Here is a 20906-nt window from a genome sequence, read left to right as displayed (position 1 = left end):
CTAATGCAAAGGCGACATGGCATGGTGGAGCTGTCTTACTTTCTACCCGAGAGGAACAAAAAAAAAATGCAAAAAGAATGGGACAAGCCGGGCTTGAACCGGCCACCTCCAGATCTTCAGTCTGACGCGCTCCCAGATGCGCCATTGTCCCTTGTTCTTGAAAAATGCTCACAAATCATGTTATACAAAGCAGTGCTAATAGCGAAGCAAATGATCACGATAAGCCGATCGCAGTGGCTATGAGATAAACTTTGGGTGACTTCGCAGATCCATGATTGTCACGCCAAGAAAATACCCGATTGTTCTTGACTGCTCGGTCGGAGCTAGATCATGTTGTGAACCTCGTCTTATTGGTCAATGCTAGAGAACATGCAAAATAAATTGGCAGCTATTTTATCGCATGTGCTTCTTGATCTATATCGATACTACCAGGAGTGCCATCGACAGCTTTATAGTAGAGTGAACGTAATAGCATGGGTGTATATCTCATATTAACAGCCAATATCTGCGCTAAGCAGCGAAAGAATACATAAGTGAAGCGAAAGAAAGCCAAATGAAAACAGAACGTGGAGCATGACGTCCAGAATTCAACAAAATATCCGACTATACATGTGACAGGCAAACAGCAGCCTACCATCCGTATGCGGACTTTGTGGGCACCGAGCTCCAGGCAGCCTGCGGCGTAATAGAAGCAGTCTTGGTGTGTGTTGCAGTCTTGGTGGACGTGACGTATTTGGTGGTCTTGACCGTCTTCGTTTTCTCTGCAGTCTTAGTCGTGTGGGCGGATTTGGTACTGGTGGACTTGGAAGTTTCTGTGGTCTTGGTCGTCTTTGATGAGGTCTTTGTGGAAGTCTTGGTCGATGTCTTCGTAGAAGTTTTCGTCGAGGTCTTGGTTGAAGTCTTGGTCGAAGACTTAGTCGACGAGGTCTCAGAGCTAGAAGAAGACGAAGAGGTCGAAACATAAACCTTGCCTAGGGCGTTGACCGATCCACTGGTAAGCAAGAACTTGTTTGCGGTATAGAAGTAAGCGTAACGGCCCACTTTGGGGTGGGAGTCCATCCACTCGATCGATTTCTCAAGGAAGGTCTTAGCCGTGGACTCGTTGGTGATGCCGCTGGTGTCGGTGTCAAGGGCAAACTCGGTGAGCCAGACCTCGTCAATATCATACTTCGAGGCAGTCTCGATAGCCTCCTTCATGTACGACTCGAGCTGAGCAAACGACCCACCGTACCAGTGGACAGCCATAGCAGAGATGTTGCAGCTCTTGCAATCGCTCATGAAGGTCTTGAACCAGCTGAGACCCTCGCCGGACTGAGTGGAGGAAGTGATGGCCGGACTGACGAGCTTGGCGCGATCTCCGTACGGTGTGATATACTTCTTGTACAAGGTGGCAGCCTTGGAGGCACCAATGTTGGCCTGCGAGGCGTTGTCCGGTTCGTTGAAACCCAAGATATGTTTGCTGCCATCCTTCAATGCTGTCTTTACCGCAGAATCCCAGTCATCCACCGAGTCAGTGCCCCAGAGCATTGGCACGAATTCAACGCCCGATGGCATGTTCCCGTTCTTCTTCATGTCCCAATTGTATGACCACGACATACTTCCAGACTTGCTTTTCGCCAGGGTACGGACAAGCGACGCATCGTTGTAGGCTGCACCACGCTTGCTGGAGGAGGCTGCGGCTGAGGCTGCCACCAGGGCAGCAGTGACGAGTTTTGAGAATGAGACCATATTGCTGTCAAGACGGATTGAGCTGGTAAAAAGAAGGAATGTGATTGACGACACAGAAAAGAGTGATATGTCTCGTCAAAGTAAAAGAGTAATTGAGCTTTGAAGGAATGACACTGTGCGCAGCACAGGATTAGGATAGCAATAATAGGGACACACGAGTAAGATGCAAATCACCCAGGGAAAAGGGCGGTTTTATGTAGGTACACTGCATGACGGGCAGCTCTCTGCAAATCCCTAAGACAGCCTTGCATCAACCAACAGCGAGCCAGCCAAGCCCGGTCTTAGATCCTGGGATATATTAAGGATCAGATAGATCCTAAGGCCTGGCTTACGATAGGTTACGGGAGCTTGAACAGGAGCTCATGCAGCCAATGTAAAACAGCAGTCAATGGGGCCAAATGGTGCGAACAGATATAATTGGGAACTCCTGTCTCATTCACAGCCCGGTCAGCTGGGTGATACTAAACCATGTTGGCACAGCTCGTTGGGGGCCATCTTCCATCGACATTCGATTTCGAGCTGATCGATGCTTTGCCCAAATGGGAATAGGGTGTGTATAAATCATGTGATGAATTGTGAAATCCACGTGCTGGAAATGATGATCTCAGCAGCCGCTTAGTAAGAAATGCTTGTTGTTCACGTGATATAAATCTGGAAGCGGACCGAGAAAAAGAAGTGAAGGATCGGCGGGTCAAATCTGGTGGACCTCGGATGATGTCTATTCCATGATATGGCTCTGCAGAATGTGAATCTGGGATAACCCACTGCAATCCTGGCAGAGCATTAGGCGAGTCTCGAAAATTCAATTGACTTTTCTCACCTACGAAAACATGATGTAGATGGCATGAATACAGGACGATCAAGTGCACAGGCAAGCGCTCAATTCGCCACGTAGGAGGCGCAGGCATGACTCGCTAAGTTCGCCATATCGAATGTTCGTGGAAGACTGCTAATTCAGACTTCGGGAGAAACTTTGATTCGGAGGTGGTTTCCGCATTGGTTGGCGGCGACAATAATGGCTGAGTCCACCGGGCCGAGTGCACGTTCCATTTCAAACCCATTCAGTCTCCTTGCAATTCCAAGTCTTCATCCAGAAATAGTATTCTTTTCAATTGACAATGTGCCCTGGATTCCTCCACTTTGAGCTTGAATCTAGTCAAGGATCCGTCATGGATGGGGGCGAAGTTAGAGAAACGATAAGATAGACTTCATTTTGCGACGGCATTGGAATTGTTCTTCGGGAGCGAAACCGAGTAACCATGGCAGGATTTGACGCTTGCCCATCTCCCGAAGTGGGTCGGCAGGCAGCCAAATATCTAGACGACCGTTTATTGATTGGATTGACCACCTAAGGTTCTCGGCTAGTGCCGTTCTCATACGCATGCACTTACGTGATGTTCTCCTATACCAAGAAGCCCTATCCCATTCAGGCTTCGCTTCCACGAATACAGAGCTCGGGGGCCCCGGTACGGAGTCAACACATTGAAATGGAAAGTTGGAAGTCTCGTCTCAAATGCGAGTCTGCGTCGTGGCGAAAAGGCTTGACTTATATGTTCGGACCAGACTGGGTGGGGATTCAGCAATGACTCCTATCTATACTGGCGATGGCTGCGTGGGGTATTCGCGGACCTCTGACGCGTCACCACCTATTCGTGGAATCAAGGGGATGAAAGCATAGACGGTTTTCTTGGCCGTGGGAAGTTGGATCCAGGACTCCACAGGTGCGACAGCATTTCTACAAAAGCCCTCTTGGTCACGGAGGGTGATGAAGTTGTACCAAACTCCCACTCTCGTTAATAGTCAGGCATTGGTAGACCCAAGCTCAACTTTTGCTGTCCATTAGACTTTCTTTCGTTTTGCAGTTCTTGTTCATATACCAGTACTCTCGTTTGTATTCGCCAATTGTTTGATTTTATAAAGCATATCGCCATGAGACTTTCCCATCTGGCTGCTGGTGCAGCCCTTTTCGCCAGCTCGGCGCTCGCCGTCGACCCCATCGAAATCAAGGTATGATCCTGTCTTGTGTCCTTATCTTATAGTATTTTCAATGCTCATTCCCTCTAGGGTTCCAAGTTCTTCTACTCCAGCAATGACACTCAATTGTAAGTATTCATCCGAAGATACTTTCACAGTACGATCGATTTTAACTTGTTTCCAGCTTCCTTCGCGGTGTGGCGTATCAGAGTCGGTAGCCAATTTCCTGATATAACGTTCAAAACTAATACTCCATAACAGAGAGCACCACTGCCGACCCCTTGAGTACCAAGACCACCTGCGAGCGTGACATCCCCTACATGAAGGAGCTCCGCACCAACGTCATTCGTACCTACGACATTGACCCTACGGCCGACCACGATGACTGCATGCAGCTTCTCGCTGATGCGGGCATCTACGTTATTGCTGATCTTTCCAACACCAGCGTTGCCATCGACCGCAGTGACCCTGCCTGGCAGCTCACCCTCTACAACCGCTACACCAGCGTCATCGACGCAATGGCTGGTTACAACAACACTCTCGGTTTCTTTGCTGGTAACGAAATTGCCAACAGTGTTGGAACCACTGAGGCCATGCCTTACGTCAAGGCTGCCATCCGTGATATGAAGACCTACATCAGCAACAAGGGATACCGTTCTATTGGTGTGGGATACGCCACCGCTGACGTTTCTTCCATCCGTAATGACCTGGCCGACTACATTAACTGCCAGTCGGAGTCCGTCGGCATTGACTTCTTCGGTTACAACATCTATTCCTGGTGCGGTGACTCGACCTACGCGGAATCCGGATACAAGGCCCGTACCGAGGAGTTTGCCAACTACTCCGTTCCTGTCTTCTTCTCCGAGTACGGTTGCAACAGTGTGACTCCCCGTACCTTCACTGAAGTTGCGGCCCTCTATGGCGACACCATGTCCCAGGTCTGGTCTGGCGGTATCGTCTACGAGTACTTCCAGGACACCAACGACTATGGTACGTCCTCTCCTTTCTTCGCTACTTTCACATATTCAATCTAACAATCTACAGGTCTGGTCTCCGTCGTCGACAGCACCAGCGTCAGCACCATGACCGACTTCAGCTACTACTCCAAGGAAATCGCCAGCGCCACCCCCAGCAGCACCAACAAGGCCTCCTACACCCCCACCAACACCGCCCTCCGCAGCTGCCCTACCGAGGACTCCTCCTGGAAGGCCAAGGCCTCTCCCCTTCCCCCGACTCCCGACGCTGATCTCTGTGAGTGCATGGTCGACGCCGCCACCTGCACCGTCAAGGATTCCCTTGACTCCGACGACATCGGTGACTTGATGGGCGAGGTTTGCGGTATGATGTCCTGCACCGGTATCACCGGCAACGGCACCACCGGCAAGTACGGCGCCTACAGCATGTGCAACAGCAAGCAGCAGCTCGTCTTCGTCCTGAACGAGTACTACGAGAAGCAGAAGTCCGCCGGTAACGCCGCCTCTGCTTGCAGCTGGGGTGGCTCCGCTACCACCAAGTCTGCTACCTCCGCCACCGGCTCTTGCAAGACTTACATGTCCGAGGCTGGTACCGCCGGCACTGGTCTCGTTACTTCTGATGCTACTGCCACTGCTGGATCCAGCGGTTCGACTGCCTCGTCTACTTCTGGCTCCAGCGTTTCCGGTGGTGCCAAGGCTGTCCACGTCGGTTACTTCCAGCTCGCTGTTTACGTGGCCGTGGCTGTTGCTAGCGGAATTGCTATGATTATGTTGTAGATGGATTGAATTAGAGAGCCCGCTGTTGTGTGGAGTCGTTAGATCGCTTCTGCGTGTTCTTTTTTTCATCTGCTATTTTGTTTTCTGTTTCTGTTTCTGCTCTTGTTGATCGAGTCTGTACTTGACAATTAGACAATATTATCTTTATTCAGTATATATTTATCTTCTTATTATAAAGAACTTGAACATAATCATATTTTCTTCCCAAAGAGCATACAATAACTTGTAGACATTCCAATGTCATAATTAATGTCCCTTGAGTATCAAACAACACTGCACTAAATATAACAACTAGACACTTTGGCCGAGTGGTTTAAGGCGCAGGCCTGCTACTACATCTCCGTACTAGCTGATTAGCCTGTGGGTTCGCCCGCCTGGGTTCGAGTCCCAGAGGTGTCGCATATTTCTTTTTCCCAACTTTATTTTTTACCTAGACCCACTTTAGGCAAACCATTGCTATCACAGTGGAGTTCACTGTTTTTAACCATGGTTAAGCATTTAAGCGTGAATCTATAATTTCATGGCGTAGTGGAGGCCAATATATCGGATACGGTTTCTTGGCGGTGTTCGTTTATTTTCACGAGGTGGAGCAGCTAGGGAGAAGACTGGAAAGGAGGTATGATCATGGGTTTATATATACCCGTGATAGCACCATTTTGGGGGAAGATATTCTGAGGTAGGGACATGTTCTATATTTGCTAGCGGTGGGGATTGGGTGATGGATCATATCAGGTGGGTGGGATATTATATGACCAGGGAGGGAAGGGGGGGGAGGGAGGTATGTGAGACAGCATCGGCCAGTATGCTTCATGTAGCATCGGTTGTGGGCATTGCTGCAGTTGAAAACTTCAATCGCTCGGCTTAACACCAGATTTTCTAACCTGTCTGATTGTCTTCTCTCGCTTCATTTTAATCTCGCCTCGGTTCCTAGACTCTATGTCCATCGACAAATTTATCCCCGTTCTATCTTCTCCGCCGAGAGGCCATCACAAAAACTCGCCATGTAAGGGACTGCAGGCAGGTGATGATAGCTTTGTTAGCCGCGCTCGTGTAATAACGATTCACTGTCCTGGTCTTTCCTTGCTTCGCCATTCATGGTGGCGCGATTTGGCGCATATCGATGGGACGATGGCGTTGAAGGATGTGGCATATCAATTGACGGTTAGTGGTCGTAGCCTTCTGTAGGGGCGGATACGAGGGACGCATGAGGGGGGGGGAACCTAGGGTGTACCCCTAAACAAGTGTTCAGCAAACAAGCGAGACATTGCAGCACGCTTCTTCTATGCTGTTTCACCACCGCGAGGAATGCCAGTGTGCACGGGTATGCTGCACCTTACCGCGGAACAATCAGGTGGGGATACGCGCTGCGGTTTCCCTGTTTGTTGCAAGTTGGCGGGTCGTGTCATTGGAGTCGACTCGGTATTATGAGCAGGGTGGGATATGGGTGACCAGAGGTAGCTAGCATGGCTGATTGCGCTGACAGGGAAAGGGGGGAAGGTGCTGCAAGAATTATAGAACGCAACAGTACTTGTTGTCTACTGGTCATTCTCGAGGCCTCCGGGCAGTGCCAGCGTAGAGGGCAGACAATGGAGGCCATGAAAGCAGAAAGATGACGTAGACTGCGATGCTCGCTAGTTACAAGCTGTTGTATGTACTCAATGAGTTGCGGGTTTTCTGCGACGTCTGCGGCCAGGCATTTTGTATGGGCTACTAGCCTGAACAACTGGTCCTTGGCTTGATCTCTATAAGAAATACCCTCCCTGGCACGTCTATATCAGTCGTTGGTGAGAATACGACATGATGGATGTGGGTTGATGGTTCCAGCTACTATTACTAGTACTTAGTGGTATCAATAGGTTCACAGGGACAGTGGCTTTACCGTCTTGGAATGTTGGTGGGTGATAGCCGAAATATATACTACTACCATTTATCTCCCACCACAATGATCACCCAGAACTACAGTTCGCGCGATGAAGCCTTCACTGGTGGCATACTGCATGATATCTAAAGCGTAATATTGAGATATATAACATCAAACCACAGTATTACATAGAACGCTAACTTATGCGAAGTAGTAGATGGCGAGAGGTTGAGGGCTGGTGAGAGCAATGGACTATGAGGCAGGCATAAGACAAGGTCCCTAAAAGATCCTCATAAGCATATATGGTAAGCGTCTTTCACCGAACTAGCCCGGCTAGCTCAATCGGTAGAGCGTGAGACTCTTAATCTCAAGGCTGCGGGTTCGAGCCCCGCGTTGGGCTTTCTTTTTTTCCTTTAAAACTTTTTTGCTTCCTAGCAAAACTCCTCCCAGCTACATGGAAACCTTTTCTCTTACATATTGGTGTCAGAGACAAAAGCAGAACACTATATCTATCAACCATCAACCGAAACAACCTAATTCCTGTCCTCTCATTGGATTGTCTATTCGGGCCGCATTCCTGATAACCTTGCGGGTAAACCCGCTGGTGATCATCAATCACCCCACCAGAGAATATGGGACAGAGGTTATGGACGACGGGACAAACCACTACAGTTTCATGGTGGCCAAACAGACCCATTAGATAGACACTGAAAACAAATGTAGACCATCTCCGAAACGAAATCTTTTAGACCCTCGAATTGCATTCAACTACGCACTCCTGGGATCCTGTCTCGACGTAACACGTCATTAATTGTAAGGAATGATGTCAGTAAAGGAGATTGCTGGATCAACTTCGTGTTTCTGGTATTTGCTCTCCATTGCAAGTGTCGACGCTAGCCCAAATAAGAGGTGAGAGATAATACTAGAGACACGTATATGGTTCGAATTCGGACCAGTCCACCTCGTATTCCATAGTAGTCGGACCAAATTCACCAATACGATGCTATCTCATTTCTACCACATTCGCTAGCATGTCCCTATACTAGATTAGGACCAGGTCCAAAATCTTCCAGTTGACCAACCTGACCGAGCCAAGCTTTCAACACCAAGTAAGTCGGCGATATAGTGGATCCCCCGAGAGGTCCCTTCCCTGCGGGGTTGCCCTCATTTGTAAGCACTCCTTCCCCTCAATCGACATCATCTATAATCGTACTCAATCCACAGCATATCACCAGTCTCTGACTTAAACCCGAAATACTCCAATTCCAACAAACCCATCCAAATCATAAGCCAGCATGTCCACCCAATCCTCCCAAACAGTCTACCACTACCTCGACATCGGCCGCCTAGGCCGCGGCGAAGTCGTCAGGTCAGCCAACATCCACCTCCACACCCCACCCCGCATCTTATACCATCAATATCCACTAACCACAGAATACCATGTATGGAAACAGACTCTTCCTCAAGGACGCCGGTATCGAATTCAGCGAAGTCCGCTACCCATACGATGAGAACTGGCCCCAGGTTAGCAAGAAGCTGCAGGAGCAGGGTATCACTCGAACTGGACTGGTGCCCGCGCTTGAGTATAAGGGGAAGATTCTGACGCAGGTGCGCATTCCCCGAGTATATTAACATCGTATGCATAATCTAATGCGGGTCTAGCATATCCCCACCCTCCGCTACCTATCCCGCGACCTTGGCCGCTACGATGGCGAGACAAGCTGGGAGAAGTATATCGTTGATGCGGTGGCGGATGTATATATTGATTGGAGGGTGAGTATCCCCTCTACTCTTCTATATCACTAGTGCTTACACTATAATGTAGAGCGAATGGGTCTCCAATTTCATGCAACCTTCCGAGAAATACAAGAACGAGTCCACAGCCAAGTACTACGATGTTGTGGGGAAGTACTACGCCGAGACGGAGGGTCCGTATCTTCTAGGGGATAAGGTTACGTATGCCGATTTTGCTATTTATCAGATTATGGATAATGATCGGAGGACGGGGACTATTGTGGTATGTTGATTCTTCCTTTGCATTTTTTGTTCTTTCTCGAGGGGATGTAGAAAGAGGGCTCACTCTTAATCGTTGGTTAGGCAAATCTTCCCGAGTCGCTTGTTAGGTTTACGGATGCCTTTGAGAAGAGGGAGAATATTGCGGCGCTTATTCAGGAGACGAAGTAGAGTTGCCGGTTCCCATTGAGTCAAATGGGTGTGAGTGCTCCGCGATGGGGTGGAGTCGGATGTACTCTGCGTTTCATGTTTTACTCTCCCAAGTTGACACGGCGTAAATGATTTGGCAATGGAAGCAGGGACCAATAAAAGGACTCGAGAGCCGTTCTGTGTACCGATTGTAGCAACTTTTATATCTCCATCTATCATAACTCATGTCATCTCAATCCCGATTAATCTCCACCACCGGTCCCGTATACTCCTTCCTCGCCCAAATAACATAATACACCGTACTAATCAGACTTGTACCCACGGTACCAACAACGGCCCAATTCATCGTACTAGCCGTCGGATTCATCTCATCAGGCCAGAAGCTGAAGAACACGCCCACGACCAGGTAAGCAATGGTGAAGGCATTCACTGAAACACCCAATATGCCACGCATTCTGAACGGGCCCCAGGCAAGAGGCGCACCTGCCGTGTTTACAACTGTGTCTATGGGTGCATCGGATGGTTCGCGAATACCGCCCGTGAGCCGCTGCCACATTAGAAGGAAGGCCGAGATCAGGTAGGAAGAGTAGAGGGCGCTGACGCAGAGAGAGACAACGTCGTTGAGGACCGCTGCTGAGCCGAGGATGATCAGTGCGAGCAGGACAGCTGCGCTGGTTACGACGAGGATGGACCATTGGGGCACAGCTTGGGCGTTGACCTAGGGTTGGGTTAGTGGATTGCTTTGAGATGGCGAGGACGGGAAACATACCCTGCTGAGCACTTGCCATCCGGGGAGACCACGGTCTCGGGCGAAGGACCATGCCATGCGAGAGGAAGATGCCAATGAGCCCACAGCGGTGGCGGTGACTAGGATGGGGACGATGGCTGACATGACGGTGCATCCCCCGAGGGATTTGGTGGCTGAGCAGAAGATTTGCATGTAAGGATATCCTGTGGGTGAGGCTAGTGCGGCGGTGGCGTCTGTCATGGTAAACAATGTGGACAGAATCATTCCAAAGCCCAGAGCTCCGTTGATCAGAACCGACGTGAGGATGGACTGCGGGACAACGCGCTCTGCATCGTAGATTTCTTCGCTCATCTGCCCAGTTGTATGTCAGTCAAGTAGAGGAGATTTGAGGCTGAAGGTGATGAAAACTTACGTGGACAGCCGCATCCACACCGGTAAAGGCAAACATGTTACCAATCATACCGACCATGAAGGCTAATCCCTGGGTTTGGAAGCCACCATCATTGGCAAACTGCCCAAAGACCTCAGAAGCAGAGTTGTGATCTCCCAGGTAAACCAACGGAATGATGATCCCGAAGAACCCAAACACGTGCAAGATCAGGACAAGACCTTCAAATTTGGGCAACAGGGTGCTGGTAATAACGTTGACGAACACAGCAAAAGCCACAATGGCCCAGAACAGAAGCATTGTTTGCCAGGGCTCCGGGGTATAGGACGAATGGTTCAGGACCACCAAGCCCAGAATCTGGGAAGCACTTAGATAGCAGGTTGATGCAAATGCTCCCAGCCAGCCAATGACAATTAGCCATCCTAAAGTAGCTATATCAGTATGGTAAGCAGCGGAGAAAGCTGGGTAAATACACAAACCTGTGAGAAAGCTAAGGTACTTCTGGCACCATCGCGGGGACATCATCGATACCCAGTGGTATTGTCCTCCGGAAGTAGGGGCCCTTCACATAGAAGCATATTAGTCCGAGGCGGTTAGTTATCAGGTCGATGGACTTACATCGAAACCAGTTCAGACAGCGTGAGAAACGTTGAAAATGTACCCAACCAGACGACCAGGAAACTGTAGACCGTTCCAGCAGGACCTCCACTGTTGACATTGTTAGGTTAAAGTATCTCTTCATGTAGAGTCGATACATACTCCTCAAATGGTACGGTAAACGTCCTAAACATCAGTTAATAAAGATACGACGCACCATCTTTCCGTTGACTGGAAAATACGCACGACAAAATGCCCTCCCAGGATGCCAGAACCGTACAACTGAAACCCAATATGGACAAGAAACCAAACCGACGCTGTAAGCACTGGTAAGCCACAGCGGAAACACAAACCTAAGGTTACCACGCACCTTCAAGACCTGTTTCTTGCCCACGCGGCCCAGTCCCTGCTCATCATTGACTTGAGACTGGCTGCTGTTGGCGGCCTTGGAATCCAAATTCCGGTCGCGCAACTCAATCGGCGGCCCCATTGTGGCGTTGACTTATTTGTGCAGATGCCCGAAGTCAACCCTCTCGACTGCAGGAGGTAGAAGTAAGAGCAGAATGAGTAGGAAACTGAGAGCAAAGCTTGTTCCTTCGACTAACCCCTCCCGTCTTCTGATCCCTGTCTTATCCGGTGTAAAATTGGCTTGGCTGCATATGCATGACGAAGAAAAAGAAAAAAGGGGAGCGGAGACAAAAGGCCGCAACCGAGTTAACAGGGGCTCGTTCGGATTTTTTTTCATAACTGACACTGGTCAGTGTGTCCAAAGTCCATAGGAAAACAATTTTATCAACCGGGGAAACTTGACGAGGAGGGGGGGGTAGAATGTCAAGCTGCAGGGCGCCACCCGATAGTTAGCATTGTTGGGGCCACTAACATGGCCTAACAGGATCAAACACCGCGCAATCCTGCTGGATCCTTGGGCGGGTTGCATGTCTTTAGTGGCGGGTCCACCCTGTTCGGTGCCTTACTAGGGAGAGTTAAGCTTCCACTTCCGGGATGCTAGGCTTCGTGCCGTCGGATTACGGGCCAGCCTCCGGTCCGAAACTAGAGATTTTAGACAAGCAAACAATAATTGAAGGTCCACAGTCCGGGAAAGCTGAGGCAACTTGAAAACCTTAAAAAAGTGCCAGGTGCTCTCAGCGAACGGCTGGAGATCGTCCAACCCGCTGCTTCTTTCCGGAATAATTTCAATCTGAATGTGGAATACTTACGTCCAGTCGTAATGCATGTATATAGTACCGCGTAAGGCGATCTCTAATGGCTAATTGATTCTTGTAGTCCATGACTGCCATTGGACTCATTGTCCATCGGTCGGTTTGTCGCAGCATCCGGGTTATACTGCTCTTCTACGACCCAGGTTCTAGTCTCTCGAATGATATGATCCTGGCTGGAGTGGCTCATAGTATCGTCCCAATCCTGCTGTTCCCTCCCTGCCGAGACAGCGGTGCTGTTGGCTACCCCAACGTGCCCGCTAAGCTCGTGTGCAGCAGCCTTCGCTTTGCTCACGCGAGCGTACTCTCCGCGTTCAGACGTCTCGCCTGGAAGGTAGTATAATCGGAGCCCAGTGGACTGTAATCCGTCCATGAACGGCTTCAGGTGCGGAGCGCAGGCCATGACAATTGACAGACACTGTACTAGCTGGACGCAGACGGCAGCCTTCCAAATTGCCAGCAAGGGGTCTGGAGCGTGATTGTTTTGATGGCGATATACAAGCTCGAGAATGATCGCAACGATGACCCTGTTATTATATAGGCATCAGTTACTATCCACGAACGTCGAACGGGTTGTCACCAGCTAGCATACAAGAAGCGAGTGAGAAAGCAGGCGATGGCAACTATTTTCCTAGGGACCGCCATTTGAATCCGGAGTATGAGCATACTAGGTACTAGAATCAGGGCGACTTCACTTAGGATGTTGAACGCCCCGAAAACCATCCACCATGCATCCTGACCATGAGATTAGTCTGTATTCTTCGGTTTTTATAAGTGCATAGTATCTCACTCGATTGAAACATCTCTTCTGATTCCATCTCCACGGCTGCGGAAGATCGCATTGAAAAGCTACGGCGAATTCCGCCGCCACGGCCCAGGCGCTGATCAATGCAATGAGTACCCATTCAACCTTGCGGGTGCGCTGCATAAGAAAGGTCATGAATGCCAAGGCGCTCAGCTTGGAGAAAGTCAAGCTTGCAACGTATAGCATTTCTGCGGCATAAACAGACTGACTGCGTCAGCGACAAATTAATCCGGAGAAATTGGATGGTGTACCTTCAGAGCTATATCAATTCGCTCTTGTGAGGAAGCACTTTCTGCCTCCCCATAGCCATTGCGCGCGGCGATGGTAATGCATATTGTCTGTAGCACACTGAAGGCCTGCGTTGGAGTTAGGGCTTGACACGCCAACGAAAGTTTTGAGACTCACCATTGATACCGAGATCAGGTGGTCATCTACCGTAAATCTTCTAGTGATGGCATATTTGATCCCCAGCCGTGCAGCCCCAGATAATGTCGAAATGACGGCGAAAAGCAACGCTAGGATCCCTATGATAGGGGACCGATTGGCGTCAGTGACCGCAACCATGACTGCCACATCTGTTGCTGGGCTGCATCCCGCGAGTCTGGGACCGGAAAGAGCAGCCAGGCTGATAAAAGGGAACAACGCATCGTAGTTGCAAGGCGACCTGAAGGATTCGTTCGATCTTTTTTTATTTGAATTTTGTTGGATTATTAGCAATCTCAGCCCGGCGATCCTAACCCCGACGAAGGATCGGGGTGGAGGCGTCTAAATCCGCTAGGGCCGCAGTAGCCAGCCCACCAACCGGCGCCGTCTCATGGCTTGCATCACGCAGTATTTTCTCCCTTGCGTGCCGCACTTTTATATAGGGGCCAAATTGCTAGGGGGTGAGGCACACAGTTCAGGAGAGACCCCTGAAATCGGAGGCTCAATCAAGCCGCCGACCCATCCCACACATGCTTCGAAGACTGTGTGCTGACTGATAGACATTCAAAGACCCCGGACTTTGCCCGGGGCGTTATCTAATTGACGCAAGTTCAATATGACAGTGATATAGTGCTGGTGGGGTTGTCTCACAAGCTGGAGGGGCCGGGCCATGGGCTAACCTCGGGGAATCTCTCGGGTGTGGTGGTGTCAAACTCAAGACCAGGCTGTTCTGTCTGAACCTTCACCCCCTCTTCCTTCTTTGCACGCTATCACTACTCCGTGCTATTACTGTCTTGACAATCATTTTGCGTCGATCTTCCCAGTATGGTGGCAAGTACTATTCAGGAGGGAACAGCTCCGTTCCATTATTATAGTCTTCCCCAGCCTGCCCAAACGTGGTACCGAGTCTATGGCGACATCAAGGCAGGCACACCATTAGTAGTTCTGCATGGCGGCCCGGGCTTTTGCCACAACTACATGCTGCCCCTGGCTGCACTGGCTTCCGATCGTGCCGTGATTTTCTATGATCAGATCGGAAATGGATTGTCCTCCCACTATCCGGAGAAACGCGGCGATCAGGGGTTTTGGACGGTCGACCTATTCATCGCGGAGTTGGAAAACCTGCTTCAGCATCTGGGAATTGCTGGCCAGTTTGATCTGCTGGGTCATTCCTGGGGCGGGATGATGGGGATGGATTTCGCCGCTCGTCAGCCGGCTGGACTGCGCCGTCTGATCCTATCAAACTCTCCGGCCTCGGTCGCAGTGTGGCTTGAATCGGTCAACCGACTCCGCGCTACCCTACCCCAAGAGATTCAAGACACGCTGCAAAAATGTGAAGCAGAAGGACGGCTCGATTCTAAGGAATATGAAAATGCAACGGTGGAGTTCTTATCCCGATTCTGTTGCCGGACGCAGCCATGGCCCGAGGAGCTTATGCAAAGTCTCGTCTGGACCACGGAGAAGGATTCTACCGTCGCTGCCAGCATGTATGTTGCACACTTGCCCGAGTTCTTTCTCCGTCTACCATTATACTCCGTGTTTTCCATGATGCCACGTGCTAACGGCAGCAGGCTCGGTCCCTCCGAATTCTGGGTCGAAGGGTCTCTTAAGAATTGGAGCGCACTGGACCACATTCATCGGATCCAAGTTCCCACTTTGGTGATCAATGGTAAATATGATGAAGCGCAGGACAGCGCCGTGGAACCGCTCTTCTGGGGTATTGATAAGGTGAAGTGGATCACCTTGTCGGAGGGTTCGCACTGCCCGCAGTTCGACGACCGCGAGAAGTACCTGCAGGTTGTTGACGAATTCTTGGGCCGCGCATAGTGTTGGGGGGTGTTTCTTCGAGAGGGTCGCCTATCGATTTTTAGTTTTGAGCTACAAGGGGCCTGAAGAAAGTCCGTGCCGTTAGTTTCAGTTGGTTGCAGGAAACCAACCGACTAGTATGAGATGGTTGATGTGCTAATGTGAACTGATTTATGACCATTGTTCATTTTGGCATTAGCCTGCATGACCAGGTATCTGTTGTGAACAAATTGCTCGTAGACAGGCTTGAAATGCTCTTAGATTGGAGAATGGGTGTATGGCTAGCAAGGTAAAGAGAAGATGTGGGGGGGTAATCCTTCGGCGGTGGTGAGAAAGCTTCTCTAGTCCGTTCTACAATGTCGGCCTTGCTGCCTCGGGAGTACTTTCTGTCGAGGAAAGGACAGCACTGCTGATAAGGTCGAATTATAGGAGGTGTATATCTAACGAACAAAAGAGATGCCCTTGACCTACCTTGTAAACAGACTTATATACTCCTCTAACTAACATTGTACAGCCAAGCGACTGTATTGGGTGAAGTCTCTAAAAATGCAAAAAGAGATGACAAGAGTGGGATTCGAACCCACGCCCCTTTCGAGACTAGGAATGCTCTGAAGAACATGGATGATCAGGTGACCTGACCCTAGCGCCTTAGACCGCTCGGCCATCTTGCCGGTTGATGAAAATTAGTCACCAGTAAGTGCTATATGAGCTTATCGTCGTATATGTGAGAAAAGCACGCTACGCGGTTGGCATTGAAGACTGGATAGTCATGATTTGCACTATCAACCTAAATTATTGCATGTAGCAGCACCTAAATCACCTCGGCTTTGTATTATGTGCTCGAATCTGTTATTTTAGATGCATTTACACTGTTGGTGCTGATGTTGACATCAAGTGGCTGATTGACCTTTTGGGTTGGTATATATACCCATAGGAACCTACAGTGCTACTAAAGGCAGTAGTCCATCGATTCTACACTTCAGCATCACCCACCCTTCAGTTGATCCGTTGAAAGCATGAATAGTAACCTGAGTAACAATATAAAAAAGACACGCTCAATGTACACAAAAGGTGAAATCCGCAGGATGTACATTGCACCAGCATACAAGCAAAGCTACGCCGTCCCTGAAGGCTCCGCCAACAATGCTATAGCAAACCCAATCACCAACAGGACAGATGCCACCAGAAACAATTCCAGCAAAACAGCTGCAGCAAGAGAGATAGTACTATTAGTGTATATAAACGCTACAAAGGCATTACCAAGGAGACAGCTATGGTAGCCCAGCAATAGATTCCCCGTGCCATGTTTACTTCCCAGCCGACGGCAGAATGCCCACCCACACCGCAACGACAACACCGGAAGGTCCTACATAGAACAAACACGATAGTCGGGGATAAAACTATACTAAGAGACAATTGAAAGACAGCATAAAAAGAAATAATACATCTTCTAAAAAGTATTGCCTTTGAATAAAGCAAGCAATAGACTAGTAAACTAGTTCGCATAATACCCCACTGCATGCGGTCGCATCCTGGTTGTGAATGTTATAATATGACCTTGGATTATGTATGGAAAAGTTGCTGCCCCTTTCAACAATTGGGCAAGATGGCCGAGCGGTCTAAGGCGCTAGGGTCAGGTCACCTGATCATCCATGTTCTTCAGAGCATTCCTAGTCTCGAAAGGGGCGTGGGTTCGAATCCCACTCTTGTCATACATTTTTCTTCCCTCTACATCCATACAACTCGTTCTTCTCCCTCACTTTCTTATCCTTTTTTGTCCCCTTTCCTCCTTACTCCTGTCACTTCTGCTTCGACAGCAATCCTACATGACTCCTATGTCCATTAGCCAAATATCCAACTATCAGGCTGTTTATGTCCTTACAAACGGTCCTCTATCTCTCGCATCGCCGGTTCACAGCGGCAGTGGACAATGAAGTCATGGGTATCTCTTATCGATAACCTTCTTTTAACCCTAACGCCAGCGGAAAATGACAGCTCGCACGTGCAGTCATGTAGGTGGTCTTTAGGGGCTTTCGCTACGCACCCTGTTAATTCGGGAACGAATATCTACGGGGGCCACTGCAAAGGATGTTGCCGAGACCTCCAAAGACCAACAATTCATATCTCACTAGATCAATGGATTACGAGCGCGCTGATAGAGGTTTGCGGGGAACAGGGTATCATTTTATGATCGCAGCCCCAACTAGCTAAGCACAAAAAGCCGGAACCCAAAGGTAACGGAGATACAAAGATGCTCATTCAGTGAGCCCTAGAAACGCAAGAAGAGACAAAGTAGCGTGAGAAGAAGAAGGGAAAAAAATATAAGGAAATACTTTGATGCCCACCCACCCAGCCCTAAAAGGGGCGGAGAGAATGCAAGAAAAACGTAGGAAGATACAAAGATGCCCGCCCACCCAACCCTATAAGAAATGAACAGAACGCCTGCAAATCGCAAGAGAAAAAAAAATAAGAAAACAAAGATGCCCACCCACCCGACCCGGAAAAAGGAGAACAGAACGCCCACAACGCAGCTCTAACTACAGCAGACACTCGACATAGGCAAGGAAAAAACGGCAGCGAAACATAAGGGAAAAAAACAAAGATGCCCACCCACCCGACCCGGAAATAGGAAAACAAAACGCCCACAATGCAGCTCTAGATACAATAGAGTCTCGACCCAAGCAAAGAACCGAACGCCAAGCAACGCAGCTCTACTTACAACAGAGACTCAACACATGCAACGAAAGGCAAGAAGCAAGCAAGATGGCAAGCCGGCAAGCAAGCACTATATACAACAGAATCTCGACACATGCAAGGAAATAAACGCCTGCAAGAAAAGCAGCTCTATGTACAAGAGGTATCTCAACACATGCAAAGAAATGAACGCCAGAAAGCAATACGACTCTATATACAAAAGAGTCTCGAAACATGCAAAGAAATGAACGCCAAGCAACGCAGCTCTAGTTACAACAGAGACTCCACACATGCAAGGAGAATGAACGCCAGAAAGCAATGCAGCTTTAGTTACAGCAGAGACTCAACACATGCAAAGAACAAACGACAAGCAACGCAGCTCTATGTACAAGAGATATCTCAACACAGGCGAATGAAAGGAAAAGCAAAGCAGCTTTATATACAATAGAGTCTCAGCACATGCAAAGAAAAGCAAGAAGCAAGCACGCACTATATACACCAGAATCTCGACACACGCAAGGAAATAAACGCCAAGAAGCAAAGCAATTTTATGTACAATAGAGTCTCGACACATGCAAAGAGAAGCAAGGAGCAAGCAAGCTGACGAGCAGGCAAGTCAGCAAGCAAGCACTATATACAACAGAATCTCGACACACGCAAGGAAATAAACGCCTGCAAGAAAAGCAGCTCTATATACAACAGATTCTCAACACATGCAATGAAAAATGAACGCCCAATGCCAATAGCCAAGAAAAGTAAAACGAACGCCCAATGCCAATCGCCGAAAACAAAGGAAAGACAAAGGAAAACCCCCCAACCACCGCCCCCCGGATCCCCCGACGAACAACCCCCGCGAACCGTTTCCGACCCAGATTCCATCGATCGCCTCTGTCGCGCCCCCGCGATACCGTGGCCCTACCGACACCCCTTGCCCGCTGGCTAGCTGCTGACATACTGACCGTGTATGTCGTCGCTCGGGCATCCTTTGAACCGCCGGCCAGATCGATACCCGGTAAGCGTGGATGACAACTTCACCAAGCTTTGCTGCCCACACAAAGCCCAGATCCACCGCCAACCTTGAACGCTATCAGGTCGATTGCCTCTGTCATTCTCGGAGATGCCTCTGCTCAGACACCCGGGGTACCGGAAACTAGTGTCACAGCGGGGTCGGAAATGCCGGCGGCTCGTAAGCACCCGAGGGTTAGCCGGTACGAATCGATGTTGGTGAACCTGTCGCCGGCTCGATCATTCGTGGATGGCGTTCAATGTCGTCTCTCGCTCGGACCTGTGACCTGGCCATTAGCAGTAAAGGGCCCCGACCTGGCTCCAGCACAGCCAAGTCGGGGGCAATGGATAAATATACAAAAATAAAATATACAGGAAAACGAAAGTGCTCAAGGAAAAGCCTGCAACAATGAGAAAAGAAAAGGGAAAAAGACTAGTACCAACAGCAACGGTGGATATCGCGCGCTTTGATAATCCACCGACTAACGGTAATGACTGTGGTGACCTCGCTAAACTGGACACTCTTCACCGACTTACCCTTGCGAGCCGCGGACTTCGCAGCCGAAGCTGCTCCATCCTCGGTGGACGCAAGGGCTGCATCGGATCGAGCCCTGGCCTCGCGGGATCGGTAATACGCCTCCCGCAACGCCTGAAGGCGAGACGGACGACTATTACCAGAAGGAGTGGACGTGGTCCGAGGAGCCACAGGAGAAGGAGTGGACGTGGTCCGAAGATCCACGGGGGAACGAGTGGATGGGTGCTTTTCGTCGAACCTTTTCAGGAACGACACACCCGCGGAAAGGGGACGGGGGGAGGGAGAGGACGTGGCCTTGGGAGCCACAGAAGGAGAGGACGTGGTCCGAGGAGCCACAGAAGAACGAGAGGAAGGGGTGGGGATAGATGAACGAGTGGACGTGGCCTTGGGAGCCACAGAAGGAGCGGACGTGGTCCGAGGAGCCACAGGAGAAGGAATGGACGTGGTCCGAAGATCCACGGGGGAGCGAGTGGATGGGTGTTTCTCGTCGAACCTTTTCAGGAACGACGCACCCGCGGAAAGGGAAGAGGAAGAGGGAGAGGACGTGGCCTTGGGAGCCACAGGAGAACGAGAGGACGTGGTCCGAGGAGCCACAGAAGGAGAAGAACGAGGGGAAGTGGCGCTATGGCCATTGGCACTAGTCTTTTGGGGGGCGGAAGGAGAGGACGTGGTCCGAGGAGCCACAGGGGAACGAGCGACAGGGACGGGGATAGAACGAGTGGAAGTTGGGTGTTTCTCGTCGAACCTTTTCAGGAACGACGCACCCGCGGAAAGGGGACGGGGAGAGGGAACGGACGTGGCCTTAGCCACAGGGGAACGAGGGGCAGGGGTGGGAATGGCGGAACGAGAGACGGGGGTGGGAATAGAAGAATGAGAGGACGTGGTCCGAGGAGCCACAGGGGAGGGAGTGGACAAGTGCTTGCTTGTACGCAAGTACTTGGGGGCAGTGGGGGCAGGCACCCCAGAACGAGAGGACGTGCTCACCATGGTGGGCACAGACGGAGCGGAACGAACAGAAGGACGTGCTGGATCCTTCTGACCGCTGGGGGGGAGAGAGGAGGAAGAGGAGGGGGAGGACAGAGGTACACGCAGACGGGCCATCTGGTGTCCTCGACGAACAGAGGAACAAGTATCCATATCGGAGGGGGGGAGGAAAAGGTAAACCAAGGCAATAGCAGAACAGCAGAAGCAATGAGTCTGATATCGGTAGT

At 50.1% G+C, this 20906-nt stretch overlaps 7 protein-coding genes and 5 non-coding genes across 12 annotated transcripts; 7 read left to right on the top strand and 5 right to left on the bottom strand.

Moving 5' to 3' along the window:
• Nucleotides 1–78: 78 nt before the first annotated feature.
• On the bottom strand, nucleotides 79–151 carry BO79DRAFT_t69. Its single transcript has one exon. It is a non-coding gene; the product is annotated as a tRNA-Phe (tRNA).
• Nucleotides 152–578: 427 nt separating this feature from the next.
• BO79DRAFT_280331 (glycoside hydrolase family protein) lies at nucleotides 579–1728 on the bottom strand (the record flags this gene model as incomplete). The annotated part of the gene is made up of 1 exon (XM_025688049.1): nucleotides 579–1728. The coding sequence occupies one exon, from the start codon at nucleotides 1726–1728 to the stop codon at nucleotides 631–633; it is 1098 nt and encodes a 365-aa protein (XP_025541940.1). The 3' UTR covers nucleotides 579–630.
• A 1929-nt stretch (nucleotides 1729–3657) lies between these two features.
• Nucleotides 3658–5453, top strand: BO79DRAFT_141715 (glycoside hydrolase family 72 protein; the record flags this gene model as incomplete). Its single annotated transcript, XM_025678259.1, has 5 exons — nucleotides 3658–3735; nucleotides 3793–3830; nucleotides 3887–3897; nucleotides 3964–4692; nucleotides 4747–5453. 5 exons carry the CDS (start codon nucleotides 3658–3660, stop codon nucleotides 5451–5453), a joined length of 1563 nt encoding a protein of 520 aa, XP_025541939.1.
• A 294-nt stretch (nucleotides 5454–5747) lies between these two features.
• BO79DRAFT_t71 lies at nucleotides 5748–5852 on the top strand. The gene has a single exon. It is a non-coding gene; the product is annotated as a tRNA-Ser (tRNA).
• A 1789-nt stretch (nucleotides 5853–7641) lies between these two features.
• On the top strand, nucleotides 7642–7714 carry BO79DRAFT_t72. The gene has a single exon. It is a non-coding gene; the product is annotated as a tRNA-Lys (tRNA).
• Nucleotides 7715–8543: 829 nt separating this feature from the next.
• Nucleotides 8544–9687, top strand: BO79DRAFT_190977 (glutathione S-transferase). Its single transcript, XM_025680784.1, has 5 exons — nucleotides 8544–8683; nucleotides 8769–8922; nucleotides 8977–9087; nucleotides 9140–9331; nucleotides 9412–9687. The coding sequence occupies exons 1-5, from the start codon at nucleotides 8610–8612 to the stop codon at nucleotides 9496–9498; spliced, it is 618 nt and encodes a 205-aa protein (XP_025541938.1). The 5' UTR covers nucleotides 8544–8609; the 3' UTR covers nucleotides 9499–9687.
• Nucleotides 9688–9709: 22 nt separating this feature from the next.
• BO79DRAFT_190974 (GABA transporter) lies at nucleotides 9710–11700 on the bottom strand (the record flags this gene model as incomplete). Its single annotated transcript, XM_025680783.1, has 8 exons — nucleotides 9710–10195; nucleotides 10247–10576; nucleotides 10638–11035; nucleotides 11093–11175; nucleotides 11232–11321; nucleotides 11373–11396; nucleotides 11457–11527; nucleotides 11581–11700. The coding sequence occupies 8 exons, from the start codon at nucleotides 11698–11700 to the stop codon at nucleotides 9710–9712; spliced, it is 1602 nt and encodes a 533-aa protein (XP_025541937.1).
• A 555-nt stretch (nucleotides 11701–12255) lies between these two features.
• BO79DRAFT_79029 (uncharacterized protein) lies at nucleotides 12256–14041 on the bottom strand. Its single transcript, XM_025689750.1, has 5 exons — nucleotides 13638–14041; nucleotides 13484–13588; nucleotides 13218–13436; nucleotides 13020–13162; nucleotides 12256–12954 (listed from the first exon to the last, which is right to left on the bottom strand). The coding sequence occupies exons 1-5, from the start codon at nucleotides 13794–13796 to the stop codon at nucleotides 12471–12473; spliced, it is 1110 nt and encodes a 369-aa protein (XP_025541936.1). The 5' UTR covers nucleotides 13797–14041; the 3' UTR covers nucleotides 12256–12470.
• A 385-nt stretch (nucleotides 14042–14426) lies between these two features.
• Nucleotides 14427–15612, top strand: BO79DRAFT_286036 (proline-specific peptidase). Its single transcript, XM_025688423.1, has 2 exons — nucleotides 14427–15142; nucleotides 15227–15612. Exons 1-2 carry the CDS (start codon nucleotides 14481–14483, stop codon nucleotides 15480–15482), a joined length of 918 nt encoding a protein of 305 aa, XP_025541935.1. The 5' UTR covers nucleotides 14427–14480; the 3' UTR covers nucleotides 15483–15612.
• A 408-nt stretch (nucleotides 15613–16020) lies between these two features.
• BO79DRAFT_t68 lies at nucleotides 16021–16132 on the bottom strand. Its single transcript has one exon. It is a non-coding gene; the product is annotated as a tRNA-Leu (tRNA).
• A 929-nt stretch (nucleotides 16133–17061) lies between these two features.
• BO79DRAFT_t73 lies at nucleotides 17062–17173 on the top strand. The gene has a single exon. It is a non-coding gene; the product is annotated as a tRNA-Leu (tRNA).
• Nucleotides 17174–18873: 1700 nt separating this feature from the next.
• Nucleotides 18874–20734, top strand: BO79DRAFT_226252 (uncharacterized protein; the record flags this gene model as incomplete). The annotated part of the gene is made up of 7 exons (XM_025683778.1): nucleotides 18874–18910; nucleotides 18954–19064; nucleotides 19195–19460; nucleotides 19707–19909; nucleotides 19963–20137; nucleotides 20225–20524; nucleotides 20573–20734. 7 exons carry the CDS (start codon nucleotides 18874–18876, stop codon nucleotides 20732–20734), a joined length of 1254 nt encoding a protein of 417 aa, XP_025541934.1.
• Between the last annotated feature and the right edge of the window lie 172 nt (nucleotides 20735–20906).

This window comes from Aspergillus costaricaensis, assembly GCF_003184835.1.
Source record: "Aspergillus costaricaensis CBS 115574 unplaced genomic scaffold BO79scaffold_8, whole genome shotgun sequence".
In the NCBI taxonomy this organism is placed as follows: Eukaryota; Fungi; Ascomycota; class Eurotiomycetes; order Eurotiales; family Aspergillaceae; genus Aspergillus; species Aspergillus costaricensis.
The sequence above is the reverse complement of the archived record's forward strand: the minus strand, read 5'-3'. Positions and strand labels throughout refer to the sequence as shown.

What these genes read in the sequence shown, in the direction of transcription:
- BO79DRAFT_286036 (XM_025688423.1), top strand. Translation starts at nt 14,481, where the DNA reads ATGGTGGCAAGTACTATTCAGGAGGGAACAGCTCCGTTCCATTATTAT. An exon ending in TCTACCGTCGCTGCCAGCAT is followed by an intron (nt 15,143 to 15,226) that starts GTATGTTGCACA and finishes TAACGGCAGCAG; the next exon opens with GCTCGGTCCCTCCGAATTCT.
- BO79DRAFT_190977 (XM_025680784.1), top strand. Translation starts at nt 8,610, where the DNA reads ATGTCCACCCAATCCTCCCAAACAGTCTACCACTACCTCGACATCGGC. An exon ending in GGCCGCGGCGAAGTCGTCAG is followed by an intron (nt 8,684 to 8,768) that starts GTCAGCCAACAT and finishes GTATGGAAACAG; the next exon opens with ACTCTTCCTCAAGGACGCCG. An exon ending in ATGTATATATTGATTGGAGG is followed by an intron (nt 9,088 to 9,139) that starts GTGAGTATCCCC and finishes ACTATAATGTAG; the next exon opens with AGCGAATGGGTCTCCAATTT.
- BO79DRAFT_79029 (XM_025689750.1), bottom strand. Translation starts at nt 13,796, where the DNA reads ATGGTTGCGGTCACTGACGCCAATCGGTCCCCTATCATAGGGATCCTA. An exon ending in ACCTGATCTCGGTATCAATG is followed by an intron (nt 13,589 to 13,637) that starts GTGAGTCTCAAA and finishes ACTCCAACGCAG; the next exon opens with GCCTTCAGTGTGCTACAGAC. An exon ending in AGAAGAGATGTTTCAATCGA is followed by an intron (nt 13,163 to 13,217) that starts GTGAGATACTAT and finishes TCTCATGGTCAG; the next exon opens with GATGCATGGTGGATGGTTTT.